Source organism: Teleopsis dalmanni, chromosome 2, assembly GCF_002237135.1.
Source record: "Teleopsis dalmanni isolate 2A chromosome 2, ASM223713v2, whole genome shotgun sequence".
NCBI lineage: Eukaryota > Metazoa > Arthropoda > Insecta > Diptera > Diopsidae > Teleopsis > Teleopsis dalmanni.
Window position 1 is genome coordinate 212,672,483 of NC_051847.1, and position 20,797 is coordinate 212,693,279.

Genomic DNA, 20,797 nt, shown 5'->3' on the forward strand with positions numbered 1-20,797 from the left:
ATATAACCAGAGGCACGCATTTCTAATCGTTGATTTATAGTCGCTGACACATTCTGATAAATACGTTAAGCCGGCTTATGATATGGGAACATCCTTTGTTTGATTATTTGATTTGGAATTTGTTTTAACTTAAACATTTACATTAACTTTTCTCTATTAGAAAAATTATGTTTTATTTTAAAATAGTTTGCATTATACGGTGTAAAAATCTGATGGAGACGTGTATGACAGAAGACGATTAGGTGTGTAAATAGTAGTTGGAATACCAAAGAACAAATTTCTTCTTTTGTGTCTTAAAACATGTTTTTGATTCAATTCGCTTTGATTAAAAGCAGAAAATAGGAATAATAGACTTAAAAATACTTAGCACCATAAAATCATGAGATTTGTCATGATACTCATGACAATTCTCGAGAACTTCAGCATTTGATTCAAAGATTCGAGATTCATAACTGAATTTATGCCTCATTGCGTTCGTACGCCTTCCCTATTGGGTTTGTAATAAGTTCTTCGTAAAACCAGCTTAAGATTTTTTGCGATTGCACCAATAATAAGCGCAAGCTTAACGACAAGCACTTTTTAAACTCCAGCCATACACTTAACCACGAATTATTCTCACTGGTCATCCTGATACTTGCCTCTTGATGTTCTCAAGGGGTACGTCATGGCGCATATGCGTCGTTACAGCTTGACGAATTGTATTCAACCACTTCCATCATCCCGAACACAGTGGTGGTTAACCACTGGAATATAGCACTTAAAAAAATAGATACAAAGCGCATATAAACTGTACTTAGCCCTACTAATTTCTATGTTGATGGTCTAGCTTACCCACATATGATGCCTATTCTACTCTATTTAAATATAAGTGTAATAAATATAATTCGATTACTTTATATTATATACTAATTAATTTAAATATAATTATTAGAAAAATTAAAAAGTACAAAATAAGATAAATAAATAAACAAATAAAGCGATTACATTAAAATAAATGCGAATTTTGTTCTGGTCTTGTGTTCGTTCTTTTGTCCATGAGAATAACCAATAAGTATTCAAAAAGTCACGGTCTTATAAAGTTACCACTGACGGCTTTCACCCAGAGACTATCTAAACCCATCGGAGTGGAAGGGAATACAAGCTTCATGGTCAGCAAAATTAATAATTTACACATCACCTAAGTCAGTATTGAGATTTAAGTTATGACTATGAAATCGGTCCATGTCCATAAAAATCAAAAAAACTCAAAACAAAATCCTATAACAAATTACTCCAAATGTATTTGCATATAATACACTTTTAAATTATTAACTCATTTATTATCTCGCAAAATTTTAAAAACACCTCTAACAAATTTTTTATCTTTAATTATACTTGTATTTAATTTAATTATAATTATAATCAAATAATTTAAAAATTGTTATTCGTAATTAGGTTCATAGAATGGTTCCACCGGTTCCAGTTCAAACCAATACCCACATTCGCAACGCTTAGGGCAGTCCTTCTCAAGCCACATCCATTGCGCAAACCGATTTCCACAGCAAATGCAACCTACTAGACGTGCATCAAAAGCCGACGGAATCATGTTGGGTTCATCTTGAGTGCCTTTTCCACGTTTCATAATAGTCTTTATCTGGAAAGGATCCTCACAGCCATCAGCATACGCTTCAAGTTCTTTGCGCTCAATTCCAGTAGCATGCTCCATAGGGTCTGGCATCTTACGGAACATTCCAGCAGATTGCGAAACGAAACGGCGACCATGGATGGCAGCGATTAATGTGCGGCGCAACATAATAAAAATCTTAAAAATTGTTGTTTTAAAAATAATTCAAATTTTACAAATTGTAGTTTTAAAAAATTTTCAAATTTTTAAAAATTGTACAAATTTTTTGAGAAAATTTTCCGGAGAAGATTAGAAACTATCTCTGCAACAAAATTATTTTAACTGGATAAAATTTTTTTAAAAAAAGTCATTATCTTACCAAAAATATTTTCAGACTACTTTGTTAGTATTTAAAAATTGTAAATTTGAATATTTGTATTATGAGATAACCAATTCACACTAGATGGCGTTAATGCATTTTTTAACAGTAGCTGTCCTTTTCTTAATGTTATCTGTTTTGTTTTATTATTGAACTCATATCTTAATATCTTATTCTTCCGACTAATACTATATTCATATAGCAATGCTATTTAAAGTTTCAGTTCGGGTCGCTTTTGTAGCCTATATTATTTTGCTCTATTGTGAGTAGTTTTAAGGAACGCTTGTTATTTCTCTACAAAGTAAAACAACGCTAACAAAAATTATCAAAATATATTTTTTTTATATTTTAACAACTGCACTATTGTTTTGATGGAGGATTAAATCAACTTAAATCTGTTAAAAACAGTGAAAAAATTTAATGTAGTGGGTTGAGCTTCTACTAAAACAGTCCTAACACCCAGCAGAAAATAAAGTCTTAGAAGGCTTGTTTTACATTGTGATCTATATTTTATGGTCATAATTATTTATTTACACTGGAGTAAATACTACAACGGAGATAATGTTTAAAACTATGTAGGCCTTTGGTTACAACGTCAACTTTTAAAGCGTCAAAATTCAATATGGGAACAAAATGCATATTGCTTAAAATTAATAATAGTCACTTTGATATTAGACCTTTTCTTTTGTAAGCATATCGCAAAAGAACAACACAAAAAGGAGTGCTCTTTTGCCGGCAAGTCTGGAAGAACCAGAAATTTTGTTAGACTTATGTATGCAATACACCTAATAAAATTTGAAGTTGAAGTTTCGAAAATAAATAACCTGCGATTTGTGTTGCTTTATTAGTTAAGTGGTTTCATAAAAGTTGGATTAAATAAGCCAGTAATAGGCCTTTTCTTTTGTAAGCATATCACAAAAGAACAACTGCTTATTTTAAAAATAACATATGAAACAACTAATAAGCAGCTCAAATGGCATGGTTGCCACGACTAAAAAATCGTCTATTGTGAACGTTTTTTAGAAGTACATACGAAATTTCCAGTTAACTGTCAACGAGTGACTTCGTTAATTCTTCGTATTTCGTGTTGTCATTGTTCGTAACAAATACGTTACTTTTTCTATTTATTATTTTACTATTAAAAGACTTGAAAATTCATATTTTATTCACAATAAATAAAAAAAATCGTACCAATAATTGCAAAGAATTATTATTAATTTTAAAAATTTTAACTTTAAATTTTATTACGGGTTTTGCATACATAACATAGGCCTAACAAAATATCCATTTTGTTCAGAGTTGCCATCGAAAACAATGCTTATTTTATTTGTTCTTTTGCGACATGGTTACAAAAGAAAAGGCCTAGTGGTGTTGTTTCATATGTTATTTTTAAAATAAGCAGTTGTTCTTTTGTGATATGCTTACAAAAGAAAAGGCCTATTGTAAAGTTTTTTAAATTTTAAGTTGGCTATGAATTTTATATAGAAATATATGATATAATATGTTCAGCATTGAAAAAAAAATTTTTCATTTATTATGAAGAAAACTTTTGGCTGCAAGTATTAAGTTCTAAATTACGTCACGAAACTTGATAATATGTCGTCCTCTAAAGAAAAAGCTGAAGAGGAGCAAGTAAGTCTAATACTTCTAAACTTTCTTAAATGTTTACTTTTTTGGTTAAAGGGATTACCTTAAATATATTTTTATTTAAATTAGTCTTTATTGAAAGTAATGAAAATAAATTGTTTATTGCAGGTTCATGTCTCCATAGAGAATTGTGAAGATCAAGGAAATGGTAAAGATAACAAAAAAATCCATTTCAGTGACTTGGTTCTTGAAAGTTTGAAAGAAATTGATTGTAAAATGATTAGCTTGGAGCGCTTTATCCATACTGTAGACGAACGAGTAACTGAAGTGCAAAAAGAGCAACAAAGACAGATGGATGAAATGCAAAAAGGACAACAAAGACTGATAGATGAAATGAAAACACCACCTGAACTATCAACAAGGGAGAAAATTCAGCAAGCACTAGATCAAAAGAGACCTGTTGAAACATTCCTATGTATGCAATTTCTAGAAGAGCATGGTATAATTGCCTATCCTTCATCATTCAGAGACATTAATAAAAGAAATGCCAGAGCAAAAAAGGAAAGGCGTACACACAAGTTTATTAAAAAGCACAATTTATAACCTTAAGTTAATCTTTTTATACGAGGTGCTGTCTATTATTCAAGAAGATGTGAGTTAGTAACTTAAGTGAAATTTTTTAAATAAATGAGTATTTACTGAAAATATACAACTAATATGGTTTTTATTTTTCATTAATATAGAGCGAATTATAGGCATAAGCATTTATTTTCTTGACTTCATTTTTCGTTTCATGTTCCTTAGTTTAGAACCTAAACTGTTTTCTTGTCAATAATTGTTTAGAATTGTTTTTTATTTTGACAAATAAAAGTATTTCTAGAACGGCTTTAAGTTTCTTATACATAGATTGTAGGGATAGCCTACAGAGGTCCTGAGATTGTTGTCTTCGTCCATACAGCTACACCGTACTTGGCCGCTGACTTTACCCGATGTAGCACAGAAATACGGAGGTAATTTGTTGAAGTATACTATAACCCTCCTTTGCCAATGTTAAATTTTATTAGCAATAGAACATTTTACATATAGACACTATTTACATATACATATGCAATATATGTCAAGTGCCACTTTTTTAATAAATGAATCAATCGATGCTATGAAGTTCACATTGTAACTGCTAATAACCGAACAACAAATACAAGAACTCAAAAACTTCCATAGTATATGTACATATATTTACATGATTTTTAAATGATATTTATTGTATGTTAGACTATAAGCTACAGGAAGTATTTTTTAATTTCTTGATTTTTATTTTATAATTTATAATTTATTAAGATATGTATAATATACATATCAACAGCGCTCTCTCGTCAGTTCTACAACATTTATACGTCCGATATTCCAATGTTAGGTCCCTCGACACTGGCGTTATACGCTGACGATACGTGTATGCTATACTGTATGCTATATGTATAGCATATACGTGTATGCTATAAATGTACTCTCAATATAACCAACACACTTCAGGAGCATATAAGCCTTTATCCTAGAGTATTTCCAGAAATGGAAAATAAAAATTAATAATGAAAAAACTAAGGTTCTGTTCATTATGCGTAAGAGGACACAAAACCTGTCCAGAGTGAGAGTGGGAGATATGGCAATAAACTGGGAGGATAGCATTAAATATCTATGCATTATGGTGAAGAAACGATTCATATGACTTAAACATGTTCAACTGAAAAGAATTAGCTGTTCCAAAATTCCTCATCACCTCCAACCGCTATGTAAAAATGAGAATCTCAATGCTAAGAACAAGAAGCTGATATATAACCAAATAATTCGACCGTTACTTCTACATGGGTGTGTAGCGTTCAGCAAGGCCTTAATAATCACATAATCACTTCTTTATATATGAACTTGTATTAACAATAATATTTGAGATTATAATACGTATTGTGAACTGTTATTCACAATAGTTTGACGTTTCCGATAACAGCGCTCAGTATATTTTACAATTTAAAGGTTATGTTTTCCTTTGAGTTTCTTTTTGTCATTCATGTTGATTAGTTCAGTTTTTATAGGTTTTATTTTTGTTATAAAACTGTTATTATTTTATAAAAGCCTATATTTGCAGGAAAAAGCATTAGGTGTTCAGATTGCGAGTTTTGTTGGAAATTTAAAAGGACGGTAAGATATATAATTAAAATTCTCTTAAGCGGATACTGATGTGGCTAAGAACTGTACCCGTCTAAAATAGCTTAAATTGATGTTGCATTCATAAATGTATATAGTACATATATATGTATATTTATATACCATATATACACTATTAATAATTAATAGATTTAAATACATACATACATACATATTATATATATTAATTAATAATGCGATTAAATAATTTTTAATTATTTCTAAATATTCCTCAGGTATGCATATGTCACTTTTCTCTTGCACTCTCCAATTAGAAGTTCTATAGACATAAATTTTATACTGAACTGTTCGGTATCTCTTAACATGGGAGTGCTTATATTTTAACTTCGAATTTAACTAACACCTATAGACATATTAATATATTTACTGTAGTGCCCTGAAAGTAGATGGTTTGAAAGTATTTTTAAAGTTACTCCATTACTCATGAACTTAGTTTACACTACATTTTGACAAGATATTGTCGCCACTTCCTTAACTAAATATGCAGTTATATGTGCCCACGCATAACCCAATTGAGCACATAATAAAATTGTAAACATGAAATTTTATTAGTCCAACTTATGCACCAAGGAGCAAAACGTTCTAGGACCTTTGCGTCCGTTTTATATGCACAGTCAGGCAAACTGAAAATGAATGAAAATAACGAAATAAACGTAAAAATAACTAAAATACTCGTATAAAGAAATGTATCTTCATTCGGTTCATGCTTAAAATACATTTTTTGATACTTTATTTTTATTAAATTTGTCCGTCTGCCGAGGCAAAATGACTTTGCTATTTGGGCTGCTAGAGAGATGAAGTCCACAGCTGCTCCTATGGAAGTGCATGGAAGTGTACGGAAGTGTAGTCAAATGAGTTAAATGCTTACTACGTTTTTGGGTAGTAAAATTTTTTCATTTGCCTTTTTATATCAATTTTGTCTTATTTTTATTTATTCATATTTTTTTTTATTATTATTTTTTTTTTAACTTGAAATTGTACTAATTTTCCAGCGGGAAAAATTTAAAACTAACATACGACAACCATCAACAGAGTCTGTACTAGAAAAGATGTTCTGTCAGTTGAACCGTAAATTATTTAAGTAGAGCTTCAATGAGTTCCATCTTATAGAACGTTTTGTACATCAGCCGTAAAAAGTAAAAATTTCTTTAGCATAAACAGAAATTTTTCAGTTTCATTGGAGTACACAAATGAACATAGTTGTCTTGGCATAAATAATTTTACATACCTTGGATATAACATACATGTTATATATGTTTCGGATTGAGTTGGATTCTTGTGCTAAATCGTATATGCTTGCAGAAAGTAATATCTTAGGAAAAGACTATGACAACGTTCTGAAAGTTATACTAATTTTAATCACTTTAAGAACTACAATTTTATTCTCTTCAGAAATTATTACATCATTCTAATATTTCACTATTTCTTACTGGCTCTTTATCAAGAGAAAAAATCCTATATCGTTTAACGCAGGAAAAAATTATAAAAATTTTCTCGACTAAGAATATTTTTTAATATGTAATATATAATGTCAAAAATATAGTAAAGCAGCCAGGATGATATCAAATGGGGATATACTAAAAATATTTCTATCATAGTTTTTTTTGCAGTTCACAAGATTAATTAGAATAAGATTAAGCAACAGTTTAATATATATATATATACCAATACATCAATACGTTACAAGCTAACTAATGTTAGTATAAAAGTATAAGTATAGGACACAAGTATAAAATCCGAAATATATAAGAAATATCTGCAGATTATATTAATGGATTTTTAGTAGATATTAGTGGATTATATTGTTTATGAGTTAAACGCCCAAGGAATTTTTTTTTTTGGAATTTTTCGTCAAAATGTTTTTTTAAAGCTTAATTAGTAAAAGGTGGGGGTGTGGAGTGAAGTCCTAAATATTTTTGTAAAGCTAAAGCTTCAAACATTCAAAGTAATGATATATATAAATTCTAAAGTTTTTCTAATATAAACAAAAAATCCATGAATAGTGATAAAATTTGTTGTTCGATTAATCGAACGTTGAGCGAATATGTGTTAAGGTGAGATCTATTCTCTAATCACCCTCTACCCTGTATACGACACTGTAAGATTGAAACAAAATTGAGCACATATATCATGTAAAGGACTGATAGCTGTATTTCAAGGGCAGTAATAATTTTTGTTTAAAATAGGACTGAACTTAAAACAATTAGCCGAACTTATACGGTTAACAATAGGTATATGGCAACAGCAAGATTAAATAGAACTTTTTTAAGACGTTAAGAATTATCTACTATTTCCTGTATTTCGCATATATTGCTAAGAATATGGGTGACATAGAAAAAGATCATATTATTGCGGTTATCTTAGAAATCTACTTAGTCTAGTTGGTCTCTTGTGTTGTAGTGCAGATTTCAAAGAAAGAATAAAGGCTAAGTTGCTCTTCAAGGGGATTTAAAAAAAATAGTTGGCTTTCACGCTGTTAACAAAGCATTTTTGCCATTCAGATAGACAGTTGAATATGATTTTATATTTCTCAAAATAACGGAATCATGTTATAGTTTTTAGATTGTAAAAAACTGCAAGAGCCATTAGTTAATAAACTTAATTATTCTTTATGAGGCTTAATACTAAGCTAAACAGCTTAAAAAAGTAAAATATTTATATATGTAAAATATGATTTCTAAAAGGGGGCCATGAATTTTTGTATTAAATAAATCATTTGTCTTAAAAATATACTTAGTATTTTATGCAATAAGAGTCTGTGTTTTTATAAAGGATATAACTATCAAATAACTCAGATTCGCTCAGCGGAAAAATTAAATATAAACATTATATCTCCATGAAGTCCAAATTATTTTGATGATTATTATGGTTAGCCATCATTTATGTATCATTTATCATATAAGCCTAGCCAAGAAGTAGCTTGTGATATAACCTTCTCTAAAAGAATCCTTCCATTATAAAGAAGTAAATAATGTTCCGTCGAATGTCATTGTAAATAAATAATTGAAAACCCTAAATTAATATTGGATTGCTTAGTTTACTCTATTTTTTTTAGATATTTTATTTAAATTTTGACAATTTTTTTTCATTACTTTAATTAATTTTTAAAAACAAAATTGCATTCAATAATTATCCGTGCTTTTACTTTTCCGATTTGGTGCTTGATTTCAGTTTACTTGTACTTCTAAAATTGATCGCAACTCATTAGTTGACCTACACATAAGTTGACTTTTTTCGATATAATTTCTTACAATAGAAATGGTTTTTAAGTATCTATCACGCCGTTATGACGAAGAGTTCCAAACAAGGGCATATAAAATCAATGGCAATATTATTTATATTTTTTATTTTATTTTAATTTAAAACTAAAATTTTTGTTTTATTTTAGAAAGTATGATGAATGTCAAGAATGCACCAGTAGTTATTAAAGTCAGTCCAGTTAATGAATACACAAAACTAAAGTCCGAAAAATCAGTGAAAACAAAGGATAAAGTACAGTCAAAACCCAAATTCAAGAAACTACTACGTAAACGTGATGGGTAAATGTTGATTTTGGTCATATATAAAGAAAGTTCTATCATATCATAACTCACTTTAGGTATGATGTAGATACTATACCAATCACAACACGTCATAAACTCGAAAAAATTCTTAAAGTACCTTTACTTGAACGTTACAAGGGTGTGAACGATGGTAATCCGAGTTATAAAATTTGGAAACCCGATAACCAATCTCCGATAAGCAAAAAATCTTCAACAAATCTTGAGTTATTAAAAAAAGATTTCATTGGTAAAACTAAATCTCAGAATAAGTTTGAAAATGACAACGAGATGGACAAACTTATGGAAGCTGATGAAATAAATTCCATTCGGTCAAATGAAGTTAGTGGTACCAGTAGTTATGGTATTGAAGATAGCAATAAACAAAGCTATGATTGTTTGACTTGTGGAAAACAGTTCAATAAACCCTGGAAACTAGAAGGTCACTCCCGTGTGCATACTGGCGAAAAACCACTGGCGTGCCCATTAAAATCATGTGACAAATGTTTTGCTAATCAGTGAGTTTCTCTCTACTATAGTTTGATCATATAAGATCGCTATATATAATTTATAATTTATTTTACTTTAGTTCTAACTTACGTGCTCATCAACGTGCCAAAGGCCATCACGACTGGTCCTTCAAATGTTCGCTGTGTTCTAAAGCTTTTATTTCAATGATGTCTTTAGGTCGCCACAGTGCTTCCGCATGTCAAAAGTATATATTACAACAGAAGCGGGCGAAGGCTGTTGGTAAAACTATTACATGAAGAAGATGAACATATTAAATGCCTTTTATAGAATTATCCATTTTTAATATAATATAAACAAATATAAGTTATACTAAGAATAGAACTAAATTGTAATAAAGCTGAATCATATCTTCTCTCACTGCATGTGATTCGACATAAGAAATAAAGATATATAAAAACAATACAATCTTATCTGAGTCAAGATCTGTACCATACATATAGATAGATAGATACTAATGGCGCCTCGTCTTAAGATAGTGACTCGTTGGTAGTTAAACAAGTTTTGCATAACAATTCTTGGATGCATTCTTGCGAAGAGGAAGAGAGGTTTTTTTTAAAAATTATATATTCACAGTCCTGTATATTCACAGTAAGTAAATCCAGAAGTGTCAAATAGTAGAACCCCATTATTTTTTATTTAAAGCATGAGCATAGATGGGAGCATATCAGTCATTAGATAAATAAATTTTGCTTATAAATGGGCTGGGTGAGTTATTGCGTTGAAGGAAGTTTGTTTTCTATTGCAATGCTTCCACTGCATTATTATGAACAGCTAGTAGATCTTAAAGCAACACATAACACAACCTCAATATTCCCTGTTTCTTCTCTACACAGTCAATTATATGTATTCTTAATGTAAAGCATTATTATGGTAGACTGATATAATCTTGAAGAGTTTCTCAAGAAGCAGCGTTAGACTTCTTTAACAATATTTAAGGTTTAGAGTATATGGGAATCATTTTTTTTCGTTATAATAACTCATATTTTTTAAATAGAATATATATATTTTAAATAAGTGTCTTATTAATCTAAACAGCAATACATAAGCAGATTAATGAAGTATTCGTAAAATAGTTCTTGATAAAAATCTTTGAAGTAGCCCTCGTATAAAATATATTGATGTTTATGTTGAAACATTCTTTCCATACAAACTGGCCTCTGTGGTCTGACAACAAGTGTTTACGTGGTAAATTTTCTTATAGAACTTAATTTGTCTGATGCTGAGTAAAAATTCTCACAAAATATCGTGGTCTATTTTTTTCACATTTTAAGCGGCTTATGATGCTACGCTGGATGTCGCCGGCGAAATCCCTTAGCGTAAATGTCAACTCAGCTGAAATGTATTTTATTAGCGGAATTCGTGATGCGCCCACTCTTGGTTGGCGGTTCTGTTGTGGTTCGAGAGTTGTTAAAAGTTTTACACTAAATTTGGTGTCAAAAGGAAACACTAATTTATGTCTTGACTGAGAGAAGTCACAAAAAATTCCTATACAATTGCATTTATGCAAGAAATGCGCTTAAAGATGTGTCCATCATTAAATCTTATGGAAAATTCAGAAAAATGAATTGTAGATACTTTTGCTTAACAAATGCGCTAAAACATAAACAGTTTTAGCTTACCACGATTAGTGCGAGGTTTATTCAGAAAAATAGTTGTCTATTTATGTCGAATACTTCGTGCACAGTGTCCTGTATTTTACCTATCAAAGGATTTATGAGGCCCTGGTGTGTATTTTATTGCGAATTTGTGGCATTTTAATTAGTTTAATTTGTGCAATTTCACATGCAACTAATATCCAACCTAAGTCAGTACGGTTATATGTAAAATTAAATGTTAGATATCAAACAGTTAATAATTTATAGACAATGTACATTAGTTTTACGAGGTCCTTGGAAAAATTGGTCCCAAAACGTGGCATTAGTTGCGTTTCTAATTGCGCCACAAATTCAAAATCGTGAAATTGTCAGTAAATGCAGCTAAAATAGTAAATTTATGTTTAGATATTTATTTTCCTTTTTTTTTCTTAATACATAATCTAAAAAAATACTGTTTAAATATTTAGAATTTTAGACAAAAGAAAATTTTGTAGATCAATTGATACTAATACCGTTGGTTACAAGAATGAAATTTATGTAAGAAGTTTTAAGAAGTAATTAATAAAACAAAAACAATTTAAATTCTAAAAAATATGAATTGTTGAGGCTAGTTGAGTCAGTGCACCTGAGCACTTTTACTCTCTCTTAACTGCGAGGTTTCTTCAAAACCCCTCTTTGCGCATTGACTAGTTTATTGTTCATCACTTCATCAGACTAAGCAATAATGGACCTCAGATCTGCATACCGCCCCGAGGAGCCTGTAACCATTCTGAGATTTTGATAATGCGGTGTTGTTAAGTCTGTTAGTTTTCGCAAATAATTTCAAGGCTCTATCCTTTATGTATTTTTTGATGGAATCAATCTTGCGGTCCCTGAGGATGTCATTCGTTCTAATGTACCATTGTACTTTGAAAAGTCTTCTCAGAGCCTGACTTTGTGCAATTTCTAGCTGGTGAATAGTAGTGTTTGAAGCTTAGCTAAACGCTACACAACCATATAGGTAGAAGTGACGGACGAATTATTTGGTTATATATCAGTTTCTTGTTGTTAACATTGAGATTTTCATTTCTGAATAGCGGTTGGAGATGATGAAGAATTTTGGCACAACTAATTCTTTTCAGTTGAACATTTTTAAACCATGTGAATCGTTTGTCCAGCTTGATACCGATATATTTAACGCTATCCTCCCAGTTTATTACCATATCACCCACTCTCACTCTCGACGGATTCTGTCTCCGCTTACGCGTTATAAACAGAGCCTTAGTTTTTTCATATAAACGTTAATGTTTCTTAAAATTTTTTAAGACATATGTTCACTTAAAAGAAAATCTTCATTTTGGACTTACATTTTTCTACTTATTTAAAAATTTTATTTATTAAATTAATCTAACACATATACACATATCATCCATACTTAATGCATAATTAAAAAAAATTTGTACTATGCATCAGTGATATACCCTGGGATTTAATTTTTTTTTTTAACGAAAAATGATTGCATACGAGTATATTTTTGCCTGAAAAACTTTGTGATGGTGTACACAGGCTTTTTGGGATTATTTCAGACACATATGTTGCATTTGCATTTCATCATCATTGACAACTTTTAATTCAACATTAGATTTTGTTTTTGTTTGTGAAACACTACGATATCTTTTTAGAAAAAAACATTTTTTATGATGATGCAAAATGAAATCAACTTCACCGAACGGAAAAGTTAATTTGAGGTTTTGATAACGAAACTTTTTCATTAATTATACTAAATTTCTACCAAGAAGTTGAATAACAAGGGGAATAAGGAAAATATTTTGCAGTTGGATATTGTTTAAATATAATACAAAGAAAGATATTCTTCTTCAATTAAACTGTATCTATAGCATTAAAATGATTGACAAAAGCAGTGTTAGACTTAGGAACCCCGGATAAAATATGACGATCTCCGAATATCTTATTACATACAAAATTGTTTCTTCAACATTAATTAACATTAAAGTCAAAATTTTATAAAATAATGGATAGAATCACCACTCTGCAAATCTTTATCAACCATAGACTTCACTATATCTTACTAACTTTCTAATTAAACACAATACCTGAGCTTGAGTTATGGTTATTGCAGCTAATAGTTATTATTAATAAATAGGCTATGAATGCATCCCGACCTAAAAGATCTACTGTGCGCCTAAAGGCCCAACTAAAACAATTCTAGACGCTTTCAAGGTAATCGAGTATACGTCTTGCCGCTGCTGAGTAGTTGCATAGAATATGTTCTGATGTTTCCTCATGACAGAGTCGACAGGCATCACTTTCTACCGCACCTATAATCTTCATAAGATAACTAAGTTTATAGTGTTCTGTAAGAAGTTCAGTGTATCGTTTCTGCTAAGATTAAGGATAGCATCAACTTTGATATGTTTAGGATCAGTGAATCTTCCTGACTGCCGCATGCCCGTTATCCCACAGAACTGCTCTAGATCAATGAAAGAAGTACATGTACCCTTCTTTGCTAGGGAGTCTACTATTTCATTGCTTTCATGCCCTTCATGTCCCGGTAACCATATAATAGTAATATAGTTCCTCCTCGATGCTAAGGTATTGAGAAGTTGAAAGCATTCACAGACCATCTTTGATTTACTTATAGTTAGTATTGACCTAGAAACGTAAGTTGATGGTATATTATACGCAGAGTTGTAAAAGATGTAATAAAAATATTTCCAAAGACACCAGAACACTCGATAGTTACCGCCACATGTAGAGGAGACAAATTGAAGCGGAGTCTTAATGTGAAAGGGTAGTTCCTTGTATACATTATACCATAACTATATGACAACCATACCATAAACTAATACCATACCATAACTAATTGATATAATGCAGTCAATTACTTACTTTTGGCAAGATTTTTGTGCTCACATGTAAATAGATATTATTACCGAGCATTTGGAAAGCCACAAATATTTGTATATGTAAGTAATAAATTATGTATTAAATGTGTATTAAAATTATGTATGTGTTAAATTGCTAAACCTCTGTCGGTATAAAGATCCTGTAAGAGTATCAACATGTATCTTATCGTGGAGCATTTATGAAGTTCAGTCAGGAACATACCTAATTAAGTTATGCTAGTTATTAAGGTACATACAGTACAGCATATATTACCTTATCTAATTATAGTTAGTGTTTACTTAGGCACATATGTCTTGAACATCAATATGTATAACCATTTTATACAGTTCCTCTTGAAATGCTGTCACTGAAATTATTTTTAACCAAATTATAATGAAGACGAGGAGATTAGATAAGACAATCGCTTCAGTTTAATCATAATTTAATGCACACGGACTCACACAGATTGCACATTGATTCTAGAGACAATTGAAGGCACTATTACTGATTGTACAGTACTACTCGCTGATGTTATTCTCTGGAAGTTACCTAATTATTTGATTGCTGTCAATATAAAGTAGTTTAGAAGCTAGATCATCATACACCAGTTCAGTTACCTATTGACACCAAATATATTACAGTAAATAAATTTATCTCAAGCAAAAGTTAATCAATCCATTAAAGTTTTTACTGGCTGCACTTAAAGAAGTTTTGTTCATACTACCTTAATATGGAATATAGATTCAAAAATTTGAAAAGTAGCACAATTTACTATTAAAAAGAATAACGACTGATGTTTTTCCGTATTTAAAAATAATTTTCGCATTTACAAAGTTTTTTATGTACTTGAAAAAGTAATATTGTGCCAGATTCATCTCGTTTACACTTTCCCTGAACATCTTGCAAATATTTAAAAAAAACTTCCCAATTTTTACTTATGAACTAAGTTTTTGACATAAATGTACTTTTCCGCAAATATTTTTCCAAAGTTCTCACTAAGACCGAACTCGTTAAATGCTAAACCTTGTCTTTACGTTAACATCATCACTGCTAACTCAACGTTCCTTAATACGACTTATTAGAGGGTAACCAGTGAATGTCTGACATTCGTCTGGGAATATCTTTCATGCAAAAATAACTTCAAGGTGTCAATACTCTTTTGTCGTATTTGAATTGTATTTCCAGTGCAGTTATAAAGTTTTCCACCAAAATAAAAAAAAAAACTAGAAATTAAAAAAAAAAACATTAATAGAAAAAGTTTTTGTATTGCACCTACTAAATACCAGAAATACCAGGAACACATCTCACACGCATACGTGTATGTGGTATGGAAGTTGTAGTTCTTATCAACTTTTTTAAGTTAAGTAAAATAATCTTAACGAAATAAAACTTTGAAAATGCTTCCAAAGGAAATGGTTAGTTTTTATTTTAATGCATATCACAAAGGTGTGCGTTTCCGGTTCAGAATCAAACTAAACATCTAGATACATTTCAAATGCAATTGCAGTATTTCCGCTTTCAGTTTCAGGTGTGATGCTAATGATTTCGGTCGGTCGTGCATGCGTCTTCCACTCCTCTCCTGTTGCTTTGTAGCAATGCAATAACAAATTCACAATTCCAACTTGCTAAGGACTATCTTATTGACTAAATGTGACATGTCCAAGACATGTTTATAGGACAAAAAACATAATTGGATTCATCCGTTTGTCTAGTTTCAGGCATAATAATTACTTTTATCAAATTCAAAGCTTTAAAAATCAATTTAATTTCAATTTGCTTTCAAATGACCACAGAATCCTTTTTAAAATTATTGACACTGATGCATCAATACCTCAACACTACGTATATGGTGTATATGGTATGCCAGATAGTTATCACTTTGGCAATCGTTTCAATAATGTACATAAACGAAGGTTGTAACTCAAAGGACTTGTAAGCGGATGTTTATTTCCTTTGGTTGAAGCATTTAAGTAGCTTATTATCTCAATCAAAGGGTCTTGTGTAAAATAATTTTTTTTTTATTTTTTTTACGAGTTAGTTCTTTATTGAGCAGTGAGGACTATTCTCACTTTTTATTAAAACATATGAATATCTTCTAATGTAAAAAAAGAAATGAAGCACACATTAAGTGAAAGTAGTTCTTCCAATAAAACTGTGAAGATACTTACTCTGTGAGTATGTATTGCTGTTATTCATGGTACATCACCTAGTATATGTTTTCCCTCAATATACTTAATAAAAATTTAAATAAATTATATGAATTTATGCTGAAATAAGAGACTATATATTGTACTAAAAGAAAATAATAATACATTAATAATAAATGAGAATATATATATATGATAATAATATATATGATATATATATATGATATATATGATAATATCAACTCTAACATAGTTATCTACCAAAAGTTGGCCTAGTTGACAATGGAAAGTATCATGCACTTTTTTACATATAAAAATATAGATATGATGTAAAAATATATGTTGTATGAAACAAAAAAATCGCATTTTTTTGGTACTTATTCGTTTCTTCTATATGTTTCCTCTTATCTGATTTTGCTTGATTTCTTCTTCTATCTCTCTTTTAGTATTCTATCTTTCTGTTTCCCCCTCTCTGTTTCTCTCGATCTTTTTTTCTCTCTATTAATCTAGTGTTCTTACTATTTCTATAAATGTTTCTTTGCTTTCCCCCCACACTTTTTCTTCCTCTCCTCCTCTCTCTCTCTCTCTCACAGTTTCTTTTTGTTTAACTCACTCTCTTTCTATAGCGCTCTTTTTGTCTTTATCTTATTTTTGTTACTATCTTTATATCGGTCCTTTTACCATCATTCGCTCTCTTTTTATCTTTGTCACTGTCTCACTCACCTTTTTTCATGATTTTCTAACTATCTTTGTATCTATTACTTCCACTCCCCTCAATCTTCTTTCCGTTCTATGAATTCTTTTACTAATCTTTTACTTTATTTTTACTGAATCATTTTCTCCACTCTTCGTTTTTGAAACATTTTTTTTTTACCAGTTTAATGACCTTAATGAGAATCTGCATATATAACAGACTTTAAGCAATATTAATAGTAAAAAAGAAATATGTTAGTTAAATATAATTGACCGAATCACCTTACTGATGGTGAACGTTTCAGTACGTAACGATATCCAATCATTTTATATTATTTTAATTAATAGAACTTTTGGCTGATCATACAATTATTTCAAGTATTGCCAAATACCCATCATTAGTGGTCTTGGAAATATTTCAGGCATTTAATTAGTCGTAGTGGGATATCTAACGGGTCACCATTGACTACGTTACCACCTCAACAAAATGGAGATACCTCCACCTCCGAAGAGATAGAGTATAGACTCTGCTTAGAAGCAGAGGAAATATCTAGTCACATTCTATGTGAACTGCACAGCTTTGATCTGAGCCAGGAGGAGGTCACTGGTTCGAGAACTGCTCTCACCTTCCGACATTAGGAGGTCCTCAATGACCGACATTTTAGCCTTTATTCGGAATGTCTTCTGTTCGGTTAGGTTCTGTTGTAGCACAAAAGATCAATCATAGTCGCAGTGCTCTGCTCAAGAGGGAGCTAGTACCCCGTTCATTCTTATTATATTATTAGTCGTAAATATTTTGTTGAAACTCTATTACATTAGAATGAAATCATAAACCAGCTGTAGAATAATTAAATTAATAAATCACATCTTCATTAATTTAATTAATGAATTTATTTAATTCATAAATGTTAATTTCGTATCTTCATTAACACCGACAAGAACTCAATTCGAAAAAATTAGCATACATGACTCCTTATTACCCATAGTTATAAGTATTGTCTATTTCATATCCTTATATGTCTTAAGTGTCAGTCGTGAGTACTTAACTCACTTATGGTTTTATGGTTGTTGAAATATCACGACATTTCCACATAAACGAATTCTCGTCATCGTAACAAATTCACTTCAATAACAATTTTATCCTGTGGGCAAATTGTAATTCATCAATAAAACATATGCACAACATTGATTATGGTTTATGTAGTACATGGAGCACAACATGGAAATACAATTTAAATTGCTTAATTAAATAGCACATTTAGGCCCAAAGGATAATACAGGAAGTAATTATTACAAACAATCATAGGAGACTTTTTTATGTTGAACCAAAAACACATAATAAATATTCTCAATAAAAAAATATATTTATTTAAACATTTTTAATATTGAAGTATAATATCAGTACATATATATATGTATTGGCAAATATATACTAATATATATATATTTATTATAGGGATAAAAAACTCACACGAGTTTTAGATTTACGCCAACTAAATAAATTAAATTTCCATTGTCACCTTAATGGGTACGAAAACGTGTGATGGCATATTTACAGGATTCTGTATGGTACTGTTTTATATAATGGACCACAATAACAGATAGTCCAACAAAGCATAATTATTAAACGCAAATGTTGTTGACACTCCTTCGGTCTACTGAAATAATTGCGCAGTGTATGGAGTCTAGCGATTTCCGTGGACGTCATATGATTATTCAAAAAGATTTACTGCTTTCTTTTTTGCAATTAACTTAGAAATTATTTAATTATATCATTTAAAAGGGTATATAATAATCTGCATAATAAATTTCATCTTTCAGGAACAGAGATTTGCATATTTCATGTGTCATCCCTAAAGGATATGATATATCACAGCCTAATGAACTACATTCGTTTGTAGTTTACTTAGATTTATTGTTATTATTTATATTCTATTTTCTTGATATGAAATTTATATTTCACAAATTAAATAGTGACTTTCTGTTATTTAAATTACAATAGTTGGGAAAAAAAGTTGCAATACTTTTCCAACAATATTCAAAGAAGATTTGAATCATCTAGTCAGGAAGTAATCCTACTTAACGAACCATAAATCTTATTTCATGTTTATTCTTAGCTAATAAAACCCGATACAAATAGGTTTCCCAATATACAAAGTCAGTGGCATTGATTTCATACTGTTGTATACTAGTATTCAAAAGATTCTTTATAGCACTTTCACTACATTAAAGCAACGATTTAGATTTTTTTAACTATACCGTGTTAGTCGCTTAATATCATTAAATTGTGGTACTAGATTTAAAAAACACACTTTTAAATTCTTTTAAATGATAGATTTAATAGAAACTCATGTGAACCATGCTTAAAGAGCAATTGGACAAATAGAGAGCTATAGACTGAAGTGCTTGAAGCTGAACTTTAGGTTAACCACATCTTCAAAAAATAATTTGAACCATTTGTTTCTTACCACATCAGACTTTAACAGCAAGCAAGTATTAACGTTTCTCTAAAAATATCAAGTTACTTTCATAGTCCACACTTGACTACTTTCATAACCACACTTTTGAAACAAACATAGTATAAAAAAATTTTACTTAAAATACGCTCGTTTTTAATGATGTACTGTCATTACTATCCAAATATTCATATAGTTTCAATGAATTTATATATTTATAATATATAATACATACAGAAATGAAAATCTCAATGCTAAGTACAGGATAGCTGATATATAACCAAATAATTCATCCATCACTTCTACCTATATGGTTGTGTAGCGTTCAGCAAAGCTTCAAACACGACTATTCGTCAGCTAGAAATTGCACAAAGTCACGCTCTGAGAAGACTTTTGAAAGTACCATGGTACATTAGGACGAATGACATCCTCAGGGACCTCAAGAATAATCCAATCTAAAAATACATAAAGGATAGAGCCCTGAAATTATTTGCAAAAACTGACAGACTTACCAACACCGCGTTATCAAATCTCAGAATCATTACAGGCTCCTCGGGGAGGTATGCAGATCTGAGGTCAGTTAATGCTTAGTCTGATGAAGTGATAAACAATAATCCAGTCATGACGTATAGAGGGGTTTTGAAAATACCTCGAGTTAAGGAAGAGTAAAAGTGCTCAAGTGCACAAGTGCTCAAAGAGCTTCAACATAATAATAATAATATATAATATAATATTTTATTCTCAAATATTTTTAAATATCATTTTTAGAACAAATATTTAAAATCGTGTTTAAGAAGCTGGAATTTTGAAAGATATAAGCTTTTCGCAATAATCTATCTTCATACTGAAAGTATAATTTTATTTAAACCTTGTATATAGTCTTAAAATACTAATGTGTGTGTACTAATGAAGTACTATTTTTACCTGCATAGACTTTTCAATTATTTTCTTGCTGCAATCCAAAATTGTCCTTTTAATAATATTTTGATATTACATTGATGTGCATAAACATGTACTTTGTTAAAAATATATATTATTTATATAAGTAAATTATTAATCTACATGAAACTCTTCAACCACCATATAATTTCACTCTGTTTGCTTTACTAATCAAATAAATTTAATAAACATTAGCAAATGAAATTATTCACACTTTACCTTAAC

The 20,797-nt window shown here is 30.1% G+C and overlaps 3 protein-coding genes across 4 annotated transcripts; 2 read left to right on the forward strand and 1 right to left on the reverse strand.

Moving 5' to 3' along the window:
* Positions 1 to 1,398: 1,398 nt before the first annotated feature.
* On the reverse strand, positions 1,399 to 1,933 carry LOC119682367 (cytochrome c oxidase subunit 5B, mitochondrial-like). Its single transcript, XM_038095783.1, has one exon. It carries the CDS (start codon positions 1,790 to 1,792, stop codon positions 1,421 to 1,423), a length of 372 nt encoding a protein of 123 aa, XP_037951711.1. The 5' UTR covers positions 1,793 to 1,933; the 3' UTR covers positions 1,399 to 1,420.
* A 1,582-nt stretch (positions 1,934 to 3,515) lies between these two features.
* LOC119684012 lies at positions 3,516 to 4,278 on the forward strand. The gene is made up of 2 exons (XM_038097942.1): positions 3,516 to 3,614; positions 3,738 to 4,278. The coding sequence occupies exons 1-2, from the start codon at positions 3,579 to 3,581 to the stop codon at positions 4,170 to 4,172; spliced, it is 471 nt and encodes a 156-aa protein (XP_037953870.1). The 5' UTR covers positions 3,516 to 3,578; the 3' UTR covers positions 4,173 to 4,278.
* A 1,401-nt stretch (positions 4,279 to 5,679) lies between these two features.
* On the forward strand, positions 5,680 to 10,251 carry LOC119682813 (zinc finger protein 181-like). Of its 2 annotated transcripts, none has more exons than XM_038096326.1 (4): positions 5,680 to 5,759; positions 9,175 to 9,325; positions 9,385 to 9,843; positions 9,915 to 10,251. In XM_038096326.1, the coding sequence occupies exons 2-4, from the start codon at positions 9,180 to 9,182 to the stop codon at positions 10,090 to 10,092; spliced, it is 783 nt and encodes a 260-aa protein (XP_037952254.1). In that variant the 5' UTR covers positions 5,680 to 5,759; positions 9,175 to 9,179; the 3' UTR covers positions 10,093 to 10,251. The 2 variants fall into 2 exon arrangements, with proteins under 2 accessions (XP_037952254.1, XP_037952253.1); XM_038096325.1 differs by lacking the exon at positions 5,680 to 5,759 and adding an exon at positions 8,905 to 9,111.
* Positions 10,252 to 20,797: the final 10,546 nt, after the last annotated feature.